This window comes from Miscanthus floridulus, unplaced genomic scaffold (genome assembly GCF_019320115.1).
Source record: "Miscanthus floridulus cultivar M001 unplaced genomic scaffold, ASM1932011v1 fs_202_1_2, whole genome shotgun sequence".
NCBI lineage: Eukaryota > Viridiplantae > Streptophyta > Magnoliopsida > Poales > Poaceae > Miscanthus > Miscanthus floridulus.
The window spans coordinates 19,105-38,119 of NW_027096372.1; the positions used below are offsets into that span (position 1 = coordinate 19,105).

The 19,015-nt window shown below is 46.7% G+C and overlaps 1 protein-coding gene across 1 annotated transcript; it reads right to left on the reverse strand.

Annotated features, from left to right (window-relative positions):
* Positions 1-13,764: 13,764 nt before the first annotated feature.
* Positions 13,765-14,674, reverse strand: LOC136530788 (E3 ubiquitin-protein ligase SINA-like 5). The gene is made up of 2 exons (XM_066523511.1): positions 14,525-14,674; positions 13,765-14,403 (listed from the first exon to the last, which is right to left on the reverse strand). Exons 1-2 carry the CDS (start codon positions 14,672-14,674, stop codon positions 13,765-13,767), a joined length of 789 nt encoding a protein of 262 aa, XP_066379608.1.
* Between the last annotated feature and the right edge of the window lie 4,341 nt (positions 14,675-19,015).

Sequence of the window (19,015 nt, forward strand, 5' to 3'; positions counted from 1 at the left end):
TGCTTCTAGCCAACAAAGCTTGATACACTTGTTTTATGACTTCTTCTGTCATGTCTTCCCTTCATCCATTGACTTGAACAGGAGCCTCATCAACACCTTCTAGTTGTAAAAAAAAACAAGCACACTCAAACCAACGATTTTGATTACCAGCATAGTTTCATATCAAAAAAAAAAATCTTGCCAGCAAGGTTTTTCTTCAAAATCAAAATTAATCGCACCATATTCATCCACTGGTAGGTTCAACTCAAATCCTATCCAAAAGGAAACAATGATATGAGAGACGATTACATATAAAAAAGGAAACAATAATAAACGATTCAAATCAAATCCTACGCAAAAGGAAACTAATAAGAGACACATTTTCGTTGCCATGTTCCAGCGGAGGCTCGTTGAGATCGAACCCAGCATTGCCGTCACCATGTTCCAATGGAGAGTCATTGAGATCGATCCCAACAAATAAATCGACCATGTGAAAAGTTTGTTGCACGGTAGATGAACAAGACAAGTGGTGGCAGTATCTCCAGCAGGAGGCCCCAAATCAGGGCCCCTACTTTTGATTTGGGGGCTTCCCCTTATTTTTAGGGCCTAATTTTTTTTTCATCTACTCCAGCAGAAGCCCTCAAATGAGAGCCCTCATATTCTTTTTAATAGACACTTACATGTGGGACCCACCTGTCACTCTCCTTTTCCCACCCGTCGCTCTCCTTTTTCTCATCCTCGGCACGAGCAGACATGAGCATGGACAGAAACGCCACACCTTCCTCCTGGCCCTCCATCGTTCTCCATATTCAAAACTTCTCCTCCCTCTCCTCCCCGTCGTTCTCCAGATCTGGAGGAGCTACCGCGTCGAGGAGCTGCTGCTGGGGCCGCGACCTGAGAGGAGCTGCCGCAGGGGTCGCGGCTGGGGAGGAACGGGAGAAGCTGCGTCGGTCACCGAGAGAAGGACCTCACGCCGTCAAGCGAGGAGAAGGAGCGGGCACCGGAGCTGGGCGACGAGGGGCGCCGGTGGAGAACCACGGCTCCTCTCGCGCAGGGGCACACCTCGCTGGCGACATCCAGGAAGATGACCAGCACGGGGACGGGAGCCGGGGCAAGCGCCAGTGCTCCGACGAGGCAGGTGGCGGTGCCGGTAGGTCGTGGGAGGGAGATCCGGCCTAAGCCCCATATTTAGCTATGGAGGCTCAAGTAGGGGCCCTGCTGTTGATGTGGGACCCATAGGATACCCCGCAAGAGAGAGAGAAGATCTAGTCCAACTAGGATTCTTCCCATGTAATCTTAGTAGTATAACTATTAAGTAATCCTACTAGGAAGCCTCATTATAAACCGACTAGGACTCTGGCCTCCTAACTATATAAAGGAGGGCAGGGCTCCTAAGATAGCAATGACCATTGTACAACACAATTCTTGACAATCAATCCAACGCAAAGGCTAACGCGGACTAGACGTAAGGTTATTACTCGATCTACGATCGAGGGCCTGAACCAGGATAAATCGACTGTGTCTTGCGTTAACCATCGAGTTCGACATACGCCGAAGCCTGAACATACTGCCCCAGGTACCCCCGTGGCAGGCTATCGGTGGTAAAACATCGACAGCTGGCGCGCCAGGTAGGGGACTTCGGCGACTTTGCATCCGAGAACTCGATGGACCTCGACAACATAATCTTCCCGACGGGATCAACTTTCATCTTCGGCTCATGGATCTGCGAGGCAGACAACAACGGCAAGCTTCAGAGCCATCTCCTCAAAGATCCAGATCATCGTAAAGAATTTCATATTTCACCAAATACAACGGATCAGCTCACCAGAAGATTCGCACAGCTCACAGTATCCGATTCAAATCAGATTTCACGGCCACTCGTATCCGATTCGAATTCAAACATCAAGGCGAAGTTTTATCTGAGTGCTTTCAAGAAACCGAGTTCTTTTTTGGCAAGATTCCAGAGCACATCCCAAAACAACTCGGATTACCCTCAGAGTTCTTCCAAGAAGTCGAGTTCTTTTCCATTTGGGCTCGACAACATGGCAAAATCCTATCAAGGACAGTTCGAAAGATCTTTCAATCCAAGATGCGGGATACCACTGACAGGAGCTCAGGAAGGCCTCGTGCTAACAATAACATCCCAAGACTGCATCATCCACTGGCCGGGTTCTGTTCCTGAGGACAGCAATACCCAACTAGTCGGCACGACGACGACAGCAATTCTACCCTACCAAGAAGGAGACTCGATCTACGACACCGAGGCATCCGCTAAAGTTATTAGCAACTCCGACAGCATAAAAACTAACACCAATAACAGAACAACTCATGCGCGAGAAGTGCTCATGGTTCGACGACCACGGTCACCATTAAATCCCCTAGAAGCACCCGATGTCAGATCATCAGATGAATCAGAATCCAACATATCACCTTTTGCCCAAGGCTACGACGGAGAAACAGATAGGCAGAAACAAGCCAAGAAGAATTAGAAATACCAGCTAAAAAACCCAGTATCATCGCACCACCAAAAGAAGCCGACGTCAAGCAAATCGACTTAGGCACGGGCAACACCTCCAAGACAGCAACTATCAGTGCTCATCTCTCGGAAAAATAGGAACTCGCGCTCACCATCTTTCTTCAGGACAACAAAGATATCTTCGCTTGGAAGCCAGCCGACATGCCAGGAGTCCCAAGAGAGTTGGCTGAGCACAGAATTGATGTTAACAAAAGCTCCAAACCTGTAAAACAATGACTACGACGATTCTCACCCGACAAGAAGGCAGCAATTAAAAAGGAAATAACAAAACTGATGGCAGCCGGATTCATCAAGGAGATCCTACATCCAGACTGGCTAGCAAACCCGGTCCTTGTACAGAAGAAAAACACAGACGAGTGGCGTATGTGCGTCGATTACACAGACCTCAACAAACATTGCCCAAAAGATCCGTTCGGGTTACCACGCATTGACCAGATAGTTGACTCGACAGCAGGATCTGTGTTATTATCTTTCCTCGATTGCTATTCAGGGTATCACCAGATCGCACTAAAAGAAGAAGACCAGAGCAAGACATCTTTCATCACCCCGTTTGGTGCCTACTGCTACAAGACCATGTCGTTTGGACTAAAAAACGCTGGCGCCACGTACCAAAGAGCTATCCAGACTTGCCTTGGGAATCAAATCGGTGAAAATGTGGAGGCATACGTGGACGACGTGGTGGTGAAAACAAAAAACCCAGACACTCTAATTGAAGATTTAAAGCAAACCTTCAAAAATTTGAAGAAATGGAGATGGAAATTGAATCCAAATAAATGTGTATTTGGAGTTCCCTCAGGACAACTACTCGGATTTTTGGTCAGTCAGCGCGGGATCAAAGCCAGCACCAAGCAAATTCGAGCTATAACAGAAATGGGCCCGCCTAGAAGTGTCAAAGATGTGCAGAAACTAACAGGATGCATGGCGGCCCTCAACCGTTTCATATCAAGACTCGGCGAAAAGGGGTTACCTTTCTTTAAACTACTAAAGAAGACAGACAAGTTCGAGTGGACAATAGAAGCCGACGAAGCTTTCAAAAAACTTAAAGAATACCTCACTTCATCGCCTATCCTGACACCTCCAAAGAAAGATGAAGATATGATGCTATATATCGTGGCAACTCCCACCGTAATCAGCACAACAATAATCATAGAAAGAGAAGAACAAGGGCGCGCGTATAAAGTGCAACATCCAGTATACTACATCAGCGAAGTACTGTCAGAATCCAAAATCTGGTACCCACACGTACAAAAACTACTCTACGCTCTACTCATTACCTCTCGGAAGCTTCGCCACTATTTCGAAAGCCACAAGATTACCGTAGTGACAGATTTTCCACTCGGAGACATCCTACACAATAAAGACGCCACGGGGCGCATATCCAAATGGGCAGTTGAAATTGGAGCTCTGGACATCAATTTCACCCCACGGAAAGCAATCAAATCTCAAGCCCTCGCCGATTTCGTGGCCGAATGGACAGAGATTCAACAGCCCTTATCAGATACATTCCTCGACCACTGGAAGATGTACTTTGACGGATCACTCAAACTAGGCGGGGCCGGTGCAGGCGTTCTCCTCATTTCTCCAGAAGGAAAACAACTCAAGTACGTCCTTCAGATATTATGGCAAGCTACAAATAACGAAGCAGAATATGAAGCCCTCATCCACGGGCTACGAGTCGCGATTACCCTCGGAATAAAAAGATTACTCGTATACGGCGACTCAGCAGTGGTCATCAACCAAGTCAACAAAGATTGGGACTGCACCAAAGAAAACATGGGTGCTTATTGTGCTGAAATACGGAAACTCGAAAAACACTTCCAAGGATTAGAAATTTTACACGTTCTACGCGATTCCAACATTGCAGCAGATGTCCTTGCTAAGCTCGGATCAGACAGAGCAAAGGTTCCACCCGGCATATTCATAGAAGAGCTATCAGTTCCTTCTATCAAACAACCCGATGAAACAACACATGAAATTCAAGCTAAAAGCGTTCAGATCTTAATAATCAACACTTCATGGACTCAAGTTTTCATCGACTATATCAAAGAAAACAAATTACCAGCAGATAAGGCAGAAGCCACCCAAGTTGTTCGCAGAAGCAAAAACTACGTTCTAGTAGGAGATAAACTTTACAGAAGAGCAGCATCATCAGGAGTACTCTTAAAATGTGTCTCATTTCAAGAAGGTAAAGAGATCCTAGAAGAAATACACTCAGGTTGCTGTGGAAATCATGCCGCTTCAAGGACACTGGTTGGCAAAGCATTTCGCACCGGATTCTACTGGCCAACCGCTTTGAAAGACGCAGAAGAGCTTGTCAGAAAATGCAAAGGTTGCCAAATGTTTGCAAGACAAGCCCATGTACCAGCTCACAATCTTATCTGCATCCCACCCGCTTGGCCTTTTTCCTGCTGGGGGCTAGATCAAGTAGGACCTCTGAAAAAAGCAAAAGGCGGCTTCGAGTACATCTTTGTGGCAATCGACAAGTTTACCAAGTGGATTGAATACAAACCACTCGCAAAATACAGCGCAACCAAAGCAGTCGAGTTCATCCAAGACATTATGCACCGCTTCGGCATGCCAAATCGAATCATCACAGATCTAGGCTCACCCTTCACAGCTACAGAATTCAAAAGCTGGGCACAAGACTGTGGTTTCAGTATAGACTATGCGTCTGTTGCACATCCAGAAGCCAACGGACAAGTAGAAAGAGCTAATGGACTCATACTAGCCGGATTAAAACCAAGGTTATACGAAGAACTAATGGACTATGGGTCCAAATGGATTGAAGAACTACCGAAAGTAGTGTGGGGGCTACGAACTCAAATAAGCAGAGCAACAGGCCACTCACCTTTCTTCCTAGTTTACGGGTCAGAAGCCGTACTGCCCGCCGACTTGATCTGGACATCCCCAAAAATAGAACAATATGATGAAGGAGAAGCAGAACACATAAGAAGATTAGAACTCGACAGCTCAGAAGAAGTCAGAATAAACGCTACCCTCCAATCAGCTAGATACCTACAAGGTTTAAGACGGCACTACAACAAGAGTACCCAACCTCGATCACTACAAGTTGGAGACTTAGTGCTAAGAAGGGTACAAAAGACTGATAGACGACATAAGCTACTCAGTCCTTGGGAAGGCCCGTTCATTGTCACAAAAGTCACCGGACCCGGCACATACAAGTTAATGACCGAAGATGGAAAAGAAGTCAGCAATACATGGCACATCAGCCAGCTAAGAAGATTCCATGCGTAAAAACAACTCAGGAAAAAACAGACATGCAAGCCACAAGGGACCTACGTTCACAATCAACGAAAGACAATACTCTTCAAAAACATATGTATTAGTTTATACTCATGATCAATAAAGATGATATTCATCCACAGCATGTCCTGTCATGATTTCCAACGAGTTGTTTTCACGAAACAAAAAAGCAAAATGGCTGAAAACATGCCTGAGCATCCCGGCCGAGAGCAAAATAGCTGAAAAGACGCTTGAGCTCGCCGATGAGGGTAGCTAAAAGCTAACACCCGAAAAAGCAAAATGGCTGAAAACATGCCTGAGCATCCCGGCCGAGAGCAAAATAGCTGAAAAGACGCTTGAGCTCGCCGATGAGGGTAGCTAAAAGCTAACACCCGAAACAAAAAGCAAAATGGCTGAAAACATGCCTGAGCATCCCGGCCGAGAGCAAAATAGCTGAAAAGATGCTTGAGCCCGCCGATGAGGGTAGCTAAAAGCTAACACCCGAAACAAAAAGCAAAATGGCTGAAAACATGCCTGAGCATTCCGGCCGAGAGCAAAATAGCTGAAAAAACGCTTGAGCCCGCCGATGAGGGTAGCTAAAAAGCTAACACCCGAAACAAAAAGCAAATGGGCCAAGTCGACCGAAGTCTAACTTCAAAAAACCCTCCAGCACACATGCCTGAGCATTCTGGCCGAGAGCAAAATAGCTGAAAAAACGCTTGAGCCCGCCGATGAGGGTAGCTAAAAAGCTAACACCCGAAACAAAAAGCAAATGGGCCAAGTCGACCAAAGTCTAACTTCAAAAAACCCTCCAGCACTTCGTTCCGAAAAGCAAGAGGCTCGGGGGCTACAACCAGATGGATGTACTTCTTCTTCAAAAAGGCACAAGCACCACTCAAGAAAGCACTCGGATGCCGAAGTTTATCAAAGCCGCATTCTATACCGAGCCGTTTTACATAGTGCGGGCGAAAGGCTGCTAACGCGAAGATCTACATCTAACAAAGTCATAACACGGACAAAGCACTCGACGAATCACAAAGGAACGATAAAAGAAAAAGTACCCGACAAATCGAGGGGCCCCGTAAGAATAACACATAGAGTCGTTTTGCGGAGCAGAGACGGGAACAGAACAAGGTACTCAACAAGTCAAATAACTTCAACCGCACCCAAGCAAAGAATACAGCAACAAGAATAAAGAATCTTCATTTAAAAAGGAGTGTAATATTACAAGGGGATGCTCAATCGAGTCAGGCATTGTCATCAGAGAGGGAAATGTCAATATTTAGACCATCTACAATCCTACTGGCTAGATCTTCGACCTCAGGCTCCATCTTTTCAACGGCGTCAAGATATTCTTGGCTTTCAGCTTCTTCCGCTATCTTGGAGAGAGGCGCCTCCGGAGCAAGGACCCGGACCTGGGCCAGCACATTTTTGGTACATACTTGGGCGCACCTCTTCGCGAACTCTTGGAAACGAGTCGGAATCCGGGGAATGAACTGCGCCCAAGATTGCCCGTCATCCGCCGAAGTCCGGAGGACGTCGGCTACCGAACGAAAAGATTTCCACAAGGCATTCCAATTCTTGGTAGCCGTCGCCAGCTTCCCAGACAGGCCTTCAATGGTTTTTTGGGCCTGCACAAGATCTCTGTCAGCTCCACGCCTAATCAGCCTAGCAAGGGCGAGTTCTTCCTCAGCGTGAGTATTTACCTCCTCAGCTCTATTATGACTAGAACGGACAAGGGCCTTCATTTCATCAATACTCTCCGAGAGCTTTTGTTTCTCAACTCGGAGAGCTAGAACAAAACACCAAAGAACAAGTCAGCAGGAAAAAAAGGGTCAAAATACAAGAAGAAACAGGCAGAACCCGCGGCACCTTTGCTTTCATTCTTCGCAGACTCCACCGCAGCATCTCTCTGTTTCTCCGTCTCCACAACCCGGGCGCGAAGGGCTTTCTCCTCCTTTTGGTGCAATTGACGCTCCATCTCCAACTCAGCCCGGAGAAGGTCAAGATCGGCTTTTAGAGCGTCCACCTCCGAAGACAACTTCCTCTCATTTTCAGATGAGAAAAAGAAGCCAGAATGATCACGAGAAAAAGACTGAGCAGAAAGAGGCAAAGAGAAACAGGGCGTAAGGATAGAAGAAAAACAAGCATGCAAAAGAAAAGTGGCAGTAAAATTTACCTGGAGCTTTTCACCAAAAGAAGTCGCGAGGGTCGACAAGCTCCCCCAGGCTGCGGTCAGCTCCGATAACCGATGAGTGGCATCGAATTGTTGCACCACGTCATCGGACAGAGAAGGGCCGCCGGAGGCAAAAGAAGGGGAAAGAGAAGCCGGCTGGGGCGAAGCAGGAGCAACCAGAGCAACCTCCAGGGAAGCCGGAGCCAAATCCCCAGAAGAACCCGGCGCAACGGCCATAGTTACCTCCGGAGCGACCAAGCCCGCAACTCCGCCAGGTAGCTCTGAAGCCCCCGCCGCGACTTCATCAACAGAATGTTGTGAGTCTCGAGGCTCAGAACTCGTTGGCTCGGCGGGAAGCAGAGAAGAAGTCGATGGAGAAATTAGAGAAGACGAAGCACTGAAAAGTGATAAAAGGAAGCACCAATAAGAACCAGAGGAAGGAAGATAAAAGCCAAAAAGATGAAGCAAGAATCTACTCACCCGACTACTTTTTTCCTTGCAAAGCCAAGAGAAGGCCTCGCAGGGGGAACCACGACGGCGAAGACGTCCCCGTCACCCAGCGACGGGAGCGGGACAGCCGACAACGGAGCCACGGAAGAAGCCGGAGCTGGAGCCATGGAAGAACTCCGCACCGGAGGAGCAGTACAGCTCGGGGCAGAAGAAACCAAAGAACTCGACCCCGGAGCTTCGGAAGAAGTCGGCGCGAGAGCGTCGGAAGAACTCACACCCGACCTCCGATTACTTCAAAAAAGTTCAAGACTAAGATTAAAAACAAAGAGGAAAAATTCAATGCGACAAGAATACGAAAAACAACTCACCGCCGCACGATAAGGGGAACTTCATCATCCTCTTCTTCCTCGGCCAGCGAAACCAGAGCACCCGCTGAAAAGGAGATGAAAAGTACTCGGTTCAAGAGAGAAACATGAAAATAAAAGAACAAAGAGTACTAAATGTGCTCACCTAAGAGCATGCTAGCAACAACTGGAGTACCTGAAGGAGTATTTGGTTTGCGAGGCTTCTTGGAGACAGGCAAGCCAGATGAAGACCCGTCCATTCGCCCCCTCTTTGGGACGCTGCGAGGGCCGCGAGGGACTAGACGAGGAACATACTCTTCATATACATCATCAAATCTGAAAGATACCCCAGGAAGGGCTGTAAAAGTTTGAGACTTACTAATTACAGAAGTACCGGCTAGATGATCCCCAGCCTCCGCCACAGCAGGGAGAACATCAAGGCGGATCGGATCAACAAAGTTCCGCCCAAGCACCTACGAAAAAAGACAAAACACCAAGACAAGGAAAAACTAAGCAAGAACGGACGTAGAAAGAGTACATAAAGAACTCAAGTAAAAAGAAAAAGGAGGATGGACAACTCACAGCTGGGGGCGGGTTGTTGGCCGAGTACTCAGGGACGGCAGGAGGAATGACGCTCACTCCTTTTAGCATTTTCTGGAGATGCTCGAGTACCTCCTCACCGGTCAGCTCAAGAGCTGGGACCATGCGCGAAGAATCCTCGGCCCTAGAATACTCAAAGCCGAGATGTCCCCGCTCTTTCAAGGGCTGAACCCGACGACGAAGAAAACTTGAGACAATACCAAAGCCGGTCAATCCTTGCTGTTTCAGCGTACTAATCCTATCAAGGAGAGGTTGGATCGCTTGAATCTCAGCAGGAGACTCAAGCTTTTTGTCCCACCGGTCGTTTGCCACAGGACCGGATCCAGAGTGGACAACAAGAGAAGGGATCAAATTGGCAGCGTAAAACCACTCGGCGCGCCAATCCTTGACAGAATCGACCAGGTCATAATCAAAAAACTTGATTTTGAGACCCTGGCGAAACTGAATCCCGCAACCGCCAAGAATACTGGTTTCCTCGCGGCGGGGTTGAGGTTTCAGGCGAAAGAAAAAACGAAAAAGAGATAGAGAAGGAGGAATCCCAAGGAAGGTTTCACAAAGATGGACAAAAACAGAAAGATGGAGAACGGCATTGGGGGTTAGATGGTTCAAACTAACCCCGAAATACCCAAGAAATTGATGAAGGAAGACGGAAGCAGGAAGACAGAGACTAGCGTGGACAAAAGAGACAAAAAGGACAATCTCACCAGGACCCAGGGCCAGAACCCGATGCTCGCCCGGAACTCTCCATTCAGCGATGACTTTGTCCTGGATCAAGCCATCACTAACAAGCTCGCGCAGCTGGTCTTCGCTGGTTGTTGGAGCCGGCCAAACCTTCTGAGCTGCCCTCATGGCCACGAACTCCTGGTTTTCAATCAAAGACAGCGATGACTCCTCGTCCACAAAGGTCGCCTGAGATTTGCTTGCGGTCTTCTTCTTTCCCATGAATTGGTGGAAGCAACAAAGGCGCTAAGGAGGATGAAGCTAGAATGAAGGTGCTCGGGCAATAACGACAATGACGGCGGCGGTTTTCTGAGAACTAGGGTTTAAAGGAAAGAGCTGGGTGACAAGGGAAAGAAGATAAAAGGTCTTTAAATAGATTTCTCAGTGATACAAACGGCCCATAAGGCCCGTTAAAGCACATCGTGGGAAAGCAACGGTCCATTTACCGACGTAGCTAAAACGACGGAGGGCACGAATCCACACAACGGTACGAACCAACGGGCAGATCTCAGACTTATCCGCAGCAACGCAGTAGGGTTATCAGATGACCACAGGAACAACTCGTTGAACCAAGAAGAAAGAAAGGGCTACCTCACAAGTAACAAAAGAACCCGGTTATATAAGAAAGAACTCGGTAGTCTCATGAATGACAGGGATCACAACAGAAGAGTCAAAGACAACTCAGAAGACAAGATTCGTTACATTACAATCGACTTCAAAAATAGAAGATTACAAACCCTACAAGACCCAACGAACTCGGCATCACGAAAAGCAAAGTAGCAAAGAGGAACACGGACACGACTAGGCTCTGGAACGACTACGTGTCCCAAATTGCTACTCGGAAGGACAGACCGCCATCAGCTACACTGTTTTCTTCAAAGAACGAACGCAGTGCATCCAAGGCGGAAATCGGCAGCACGGCAGGGCAACATGGAGCAGAGAAGGCCGGCGGGCATCTGTCTACCCAAGACCGATGTGATGCTGGATATGGTGTTGATCTGCACCGGACGGTCTCAAGACAGGCGACGAGGATCAATCCAGAACTGCCGGATGAAGGAACGAAGCCCACATCACAAGACTTCCTCCAACTACCACCACGTACATCCTGGCACAATGCTGTCGCGGGATTAGCCTACCTCTAATCCCTATCACAAGACTTCCTCCAGCTATGACAAGACATGCAGGAACTACAAAATACGCCCGGGGGCTGCTCTACTTCACAAACTACCATGTTCACAGCCAAGAAGGTTTCAACAGAATGTCCAATGGATGAAAGCAAGCACTCCGGGACAGTATTTATAGGCCAAAGGATCGGCGCACATGGACCAGGAGTACCAACGAAATACGCCCAACAAAGGACACAGTGAAAAGACAGGACTCAATAATAGATGACTCAGGCGAGAAGAAAAAGTACTCGAAGACGGGCATATTCGGAAGAATATACCAGCACAGTACAACCCGTGAACAAAAGACATTTACGCTCAACCACCACCATACAACTACATCTGGCAACAGCAGACTATCAAAGAATACGCCAAGACCTCGCATCTGAGTTCTTCCTGAAACAAAAGAACCCGGACATAAGCTCGGAAGCTGCATGCCGCGAAACTACTCGGATAACGAAATAATCCAAGTCTCGGGGACTACTTCAGAACACCAATTTTTCAAACAACATAAAGGATCAAGACCCTCCAACTTTTTGTTCCAAATAGCAAGAGGCTCGGGGGCTACACTCAACCACTTCAAGACATTACGACAAAAGAACCCGGAACGATCCATATTCGAGTTCTTTTTAATAAAACTTCAACGAACAATCAGAGCAACTTCAAGACAAGATCCTCCAGCTCCTTGTTCCAAATAGCAAGAGGCTCGGGGGCTACAACCAGATAGATGTATTTTTTCTTCAAAAAAGCACTTGCGACTCAAAGATCCCAAGAAGCGCTACAAGGTTTCACTCCAGAAAGCACTCGGATGACATTTTGTTCCTACCCAACAAGACTTGAAGGAGCAGAGCGAGACTTTCAGAGCTCAACCATGAAGTGCTCGGGGGCTTGTCGATGCGGGACCCATAGGATACCCCGCAAGAGAGAGAGAAGATCTAGTCCAACTAGGATTCTTTCCATGTAATCTTAGTAGTATAACTATTAAGTAATCCTACTAGGAAGCCTCATTATAAACCGACTAGGACTCTGGCCTCCTAACTATATAAAGGAGGGCAGGGCTCCTAAGATAGCGACGACCATTGTACAACACAATTCTTGACAATCAATCCAACGCAAAGGCTAACGCCGACTGGACGTAAGGTTATTACTCGATCTATGATCGAGGGCCTGAACCAGGATAAATCGACTGTGTCTTGCGTTAACCATCGAGTTCGACATACGCCGAAGCCTGAACATACTGCCCCGGGTACCCCCGTGGCAGGCTATCGGTGGTAAAACATCGACACCTGCTGGAGTTGCTCTTAGTGAGTTAGCGTTGTGGCGTTTAAATAGAAGAAGCTAGTAACCAGGCGAAAAAACCACGCCGGAGAGGAATCGAACTGTGCACCTCCTGCCTCGGGCCGTGGCACGCTCACCACTCCATATACGAATGTTTGTTGTATAGGAGATTCCCGCAACTATATTTAATAAGTGCAAATAGGAAAAAATACACCTTAATTAATCACTCCTTGGTATGCTAAATGCCGTCCTAAATGACTTTATTTAACAATATGGAGGGAGTATGAAACATCTCATATTTTGAATTGGGACTGCCCTCGTGCTAGTCTCAGTGAGGAGTTTCATGGTGTTATTTACAAGACTTACATGTCATATATAATAAAATTAAACATGGATGGAACATCTCAATGGAAAGTTTCATTTTATGTTTTCATAGACATTTAATTTCATGATGACTCATCGAGAGTTGATAATCGTGCCAAGAAAGATTCATCTATATGAAACTCACTTCTCTCTCTTTTTGAAAATGTTGCCACATTATCAAAACACTTATTAAATGCAAATAAAACTCTGATAAAAATCCCACGGCCCTATACTCCCTCGGTGCGAAAATAAAATGTAACTTCAATCATTGAAATTCAAACTATGTTAAGTTTGACTATCTTTTTTTATAAAAAAGAGTAACAGACATATGTGATACCAAATAAATACTTTGTAAAGATATATTTTATAATGTATCTAGTGATATATTAATTTGGTTCTATATAAATATAGACGCTCTTTTCTATAAAATTAATGAAAATTAAAATAGTTACTTAGGACAACTCTAAAAATCAACTTATTTTGAAACGTAGAGAACAAGAGATTACTGAAGCAATCATAGTACGAGCTAACTAGATCATGCCTTTGGCGATACAAAGCATCTCAATCACAACGCCAACCCACTAAATGACCAAAATATCCAAAATGCAACAACACCAAGACGGAGATCCCACAAAAGTCTACTGATGAGTAATCAAGAATTACCACGGTCATCCTCGTCACTCATTGACATATCCTCATCGCTCTCAACGTAGCTACTATCGTCGAGGTCATCTTCTTCATCAACAGCATCAACACATGAGATGTTGACCGTGAGCACGTACTATGCCAGCGTCGCCAGGATCGGCCGATACCTTGTTGGCAGTGGCGGAGCCAGGATGAGCACCTCAGGGGGGGCTAATCAATAGAGATTTAGAACAAATGTCGAAGATTAACGATGAAATCACGTTTTTTCTACAGTAATATCAAGGCAAAATCACTCTCCCGGGGGGGCTGCAGCCCCCCCAGCCCCCCCTGGATCCGCCAATGCTTGTTGGGCACAACACAGATTGTGGCCCGGAAACCAGTGAACCTCAGGGGCCATACCGGCATTGTCGAAGTGCCGCGATGGCGCGCAGAGTACGAGAAAGACACCGAGCACTGGAATCCAGTGGGCTTACGGTGATCAACGTAGACGAGGGAGACGGCAAACCCAGGTAGCTCCGCCGCCGCTTGCACGCTCACGAGGAAAAGCTGCCCGTCGTTCTTGCAGCGGAGAACATGCGTGCCCCGTTCGACGATGCGAAGATCAAAGGGCACCCAGTACTGGAACGTCGTCGACGGCCAGTTGTGATGGCCGGCGCCGGCGGTGAGGTGGTCCAGGAGCTCCCCCCTCTTCCCGGCGAAGTCGCAGCCGGGATCCGGGCACTCGCACGGTGCGTGCGGACACATCAAACGGTGCTTGGCATGATAGTAGTAGGCGGTCTTCTCGGTGCACCCGTGCTCGGCGTAGTCGCAGTCGACGAGGATGGATTCCACGGCGCGCTCCATGCCGAGGCTTCGTCGGTCATCATCGTCGCAGCAGGACGAGCAGAAGAACTGCCCCTCGGGACACTAGAAGGAAACACACAATGCAAAGACTTGCGTCAGAATACATTTTTATTCAAGAACACCAAGCCATTGCCAAGTTGATCCACGTCAACAAAACGTTCTTTTGTCAAATGGATGAATTAACCTGGAATATCGGAGGCCTCAGGGGCTCAGTGCAGGCGTCGCAGCAGAACGCCTCCTCCTCTATGCTGCACTTGATCCTCTTGGCGCTGCTCTCTCCTTGTTCCTGAACATCTCCCATACCCTTGCTGCTGCTGCCGTCGTTCTTCTCCATCTCCACGACCAAAAAGAGAGAAAAAAAATAATCCACCCACTAGCAATAATAGTAGGCTATTATCTCGGCACTGGTTCCAGTCTCCCAGATATACATTTATAAGTAGTAACTGAGATGTGCATGCGCGCGGTAGATGGAAAGGTTACATCAAATTACACTACTACAGAAAACATCTTTAGAGGCAGGTAAAATAGGTTTTAGGTGCAGTCAGCCCAACCGCTGCGGTGCTGGTGCGGTCAGCCCAACCGCTGTAGTACCACCGTCAGTGAAGATGGGGCGTCTCTAGCGACGGGCTTTTAACCGCCTCTGAAATGCATTTCTAGGGGCGGTTCTGTTATGATCTCTGTCTCTGAAAATGGTATTTTTAGGGGCGGTTCCAATACATGAACCGCCCCTGAAAATGCATTACCAGGGGTGGTTGCTGTAATGCAACCGTCCCTGAAAATGTTTTTTCAAGGACGGTTGTGGCAATGCAACCGTCTCTGAAAATGTATTTTCAGGGACGTGTTATCAACCGCCTCTGAAAATCAGTTTCAAATTTTTGAATTTGAAATTTCCCGTCAAATTTGAAATCGCGTTTTCCCACTAAATTTCATACCCGATTGCAAATGGTTCAAATTAACTTCATAAATACACAATAGTGCACTAGTTATACACACATGATCAACAAAATATTTGTACATTACAAATTACAAGTCAACATTATTTGTGCTCCTGCCCAAAGAATGAAAAGAAGGGATACTGGCATTTTAGGTGAAGGGACTCAAACTTGGGATGTGTTGCATACTCCGAATCATGATCATAGAATAAGCCCTTCGGATTAAGAACCTCCCGCACCATGAACTTGTAGAAATCTTCTTGAACAAGTTGAACATCGCTTTGGGTAATTACTTCGTTTGGCCTCGTTACTTCATGCTACACAAAAAAGGAAACAAATTAGCTAGATTCATGTTAATGAACATATGCATATGATATGGTTCGATAGAGCAGCTTACGTCTTCAGGGTTATTGTGGTAAGTCCCGTTGGCTCTCATCCATTGACATACATAATAGCCACAAAGCACGCTTTCGGTAGGCTGCCTCGAGCACGGCAGGTCGGTGACATGCAAAAAAATAATACAGTGAAACACATTGTTCTATATAAAGAATATGAGAAGCTATTTGAGTTAGAAAATGGTCGTACCCATTGATTTACACAAACATCCATCTTCTCCTTCTTCATTGGGTCATGCACCCCACCTTCTTTAACATACCATCTGTACGCGCTATTTAAGGAACAAAATAATCACTTTCACTATAACGATAATCGGATGAAAAATAGTGTCACAAGTAATGAACTACAATTACTTACGTTTGTAACATGTTGATGAAATTTTGGTACATTTTTCTATCTTTTCTCATAGAGTCAAAGACGGAAATCCTACCAACTCTCAAATTGATGCTTGCTAAGATGAAGTGATCGCTACATCAGTACAAAAAAGATAATAGTGTCAATGTAAACCATCTACCAAATAGCATGAAAAAAGATAGTAGTCGATCTTACCCGAAATTGTACCGGGCTTCTATATATTGGAATCTCTGATGAGCTATGAACGCCTTCCCGATATATAATGCAACTTCATTTCTTGCTTCCTTGTACGAAGCCTTCCTAGTTTCCTCTCTCGCCTTGCCCTTGGCACCCTTAAATGCAGGATGATCATTTTGCCACAATAGAGGTCCAGCGTGACGTGCCTCGCAAATGAGATTTGGGTCAAGGTATGCGTTCCTCAAGTTCAACTTGGCCGAATCCATCCACTCTTTCCTACATGAAAGTAAGGCAAATGTGTGGTTAAAAGGATAGCACAAGCACATAAAACCAAAATTGAGGATGAGTTTAAGAAAACACTACTTACATGCACCACAGGGTAATCTGACTTACATCGAGTCTCTTCTGTCAGTATAAAAATTGAATGTCCTCAAAAGATATGGTCAGTTTTGAAAATTCTACACCGGTAACGAATATATCGTTAACAGGGTAATTCATCGGCACTGACTCTAAGCCAAGTTCTACCGCTTCCAAATACCACATCTGAAAGACCCTCATGTGTAACAATCTCTTGTTGCATTCTAGGACAAAATCAGGTATGAATTCCTTGCCTGGCACGTATTCATAGGGGCACTCTAGACTATTTTGTTCCATTATGTCTTTAATGAATTCAACGCTCGCCAGGGTTTGGCTCAAACGGTGTTGGCCACCAAAGATTGTTCTAGATCCTTCCTGAGCCATGCTGGCCTTGGCATTTCTATCTGATGAAGGCACCGCCTTGCCCTTGATTGTAGAAGCATTCTAGGGGTTCTTTTTGCCAAGAGACCTCCACATCATAGATATGCCAGCATCGGGCGGGTTGCTACCCTTCTCAAATTCTCTCACCATCTTAGGAAATATTTGTAGCTACAGTGGCGGTGGAGGTGGCAGCGTCGTTGTTTGTGGCTATGGTGGCGGTGGGGGCGCAACCGTTTGTGGCTGCGAAGGAGGTTGGGAGCCCGGTGGCTATGGCGGTGGCGGTGCTGGCACAACAGTTTGTACCTATAGAAGCATTGTCGGTTGGGGTGGCGATGGTGGTGGCAGTGGCAAGGGTGGTGGCGGTGCTGCCGCAGCAGTTCCTCCCTGTAGAAGTGGTTCCGATAGGGCTGGGGGTGATAGTGGCAGAGATGGCGGAGCACTGCCCTCTAACATTTGTTGTGTTCCTTGTTGAGTCTAGTCCTGATGTGCCTCTTCATTGCATGTTTCCTCGAACTCAGGTACTCTCCTTCCTACGATGATATCTTCCATGAATTCTTCATAGGAGAAGCTGAGATTGGGGTTTGCCTAGACTACTAAAACATCCATGAACGGATCCATCATCTGCTGCTCATATGTCGGTGACAACTGCGCACATGCTTCGCCCGTGGGGCCTGTTTCTGCTTGTTCTTCTACCTGAGGCAATTGCAGCTGACGCGAAGCATAAGGTGCACCTGATGGGGTGGTTAACAACACAATGTCTCGTCATTGCCAAGCAATAAAATAGCCCACAAGGTTGCCCAAGACCATCTTACCATCAAGAGAAGGGATCTCAACTTCATAATTAAGATGATTTGGAGAAACTGAGAGCACTTCAACCCTGGCATAATCATCCAGAAGTGCATTGCTGTGCATAGTGCGTCTTGGATAAGTAGTTCTGCTAGCCCAGTTCTGCTGGCAACCTTTACCGTCTTCCCCTTCCCGTTGTACGAAATGTGCAGAGCACACAGTGTAGGCCTATCAATGGTGTCCACAGGAAAAGTCTCAAGCGTGATTGATGCAACATTACTTGGCACTAGCACTGGAGATGATGTTGGCTCCACGGTAGACAAACCTTGTGAAGCTTTCAACTGATTAATCTTTTCATCAATATATGCGTCAGTCTTCTTGCAAAGGGTGTCAAAAAGGTCATCCTTGTAGCATTGCCTTGTTCTATAGCTACTCGCCTCCTGTGGAAAACCATGTTTAAGTCCAAGCTTGGAGGAGACGCCCCGCACACGGCCAGGGTGTTCCTTGTTACCTAGGGTGACACTAAGCTCATCCACCTCCTGTCTGGGTTTAAATTCGCCTTGCATTTTCTTCTGAGCAAATGCCTTTATGGCCTCTGCAGCTGCTTTAGTACGTGCATCAGGGATTACTAGTTGCCCACTTTCTTTGTCCTTATCTTCCCTAGCTCTAACCCAGTGCTCTGTGCATTCATCAAAGTTCTCATATTTATATGGCACACCAGCTTGCCTAGCAACTTTAGCCTCTGCTCTCCACTTTTCAACCTTCGGGCCATATCCAGCCGAGCCGAGACGGTGAGGGTGAATGTTCTTCGTGAGCTCACTGTTCAAGACACTCAAGGCTAAGGCCTAAGTGTGGACTTTTGTTCACAAAACCTTTGCCATTGATCAGGTTTGATCTTCCCGAACTCCTTGAACGGTGTACGACCCTTCAGTCAAAAACTAGTATTTAGTTGGGACCTCCAACCTCGAAAACTTTTTGCTGCCTGTTTCATTACCAACTTCTTGATGAGCTCTTCTGAATCAGGAGGGAAACTAAATGCCCCCATCATCTTCTCCCATATCTTGGTCTTGTCACTATTGGGCACATCGTTCCAATGCTGTATTGAGAAATCCAAAATGTCCCGGACCGTCGCTCCTATCGCGCTTGCAAAGCGGGAGCGTACGCCATCAGGTTGTATGGGCTCATCGATAGGGCTAACCACTTCTACAACAATAGTCTGTCCTTTAGGGAACTTGTTCCGCATTCTTTGCCCTCGCTTCTGTTTCTCTCTCTGAGGAGCAGATGACATAACT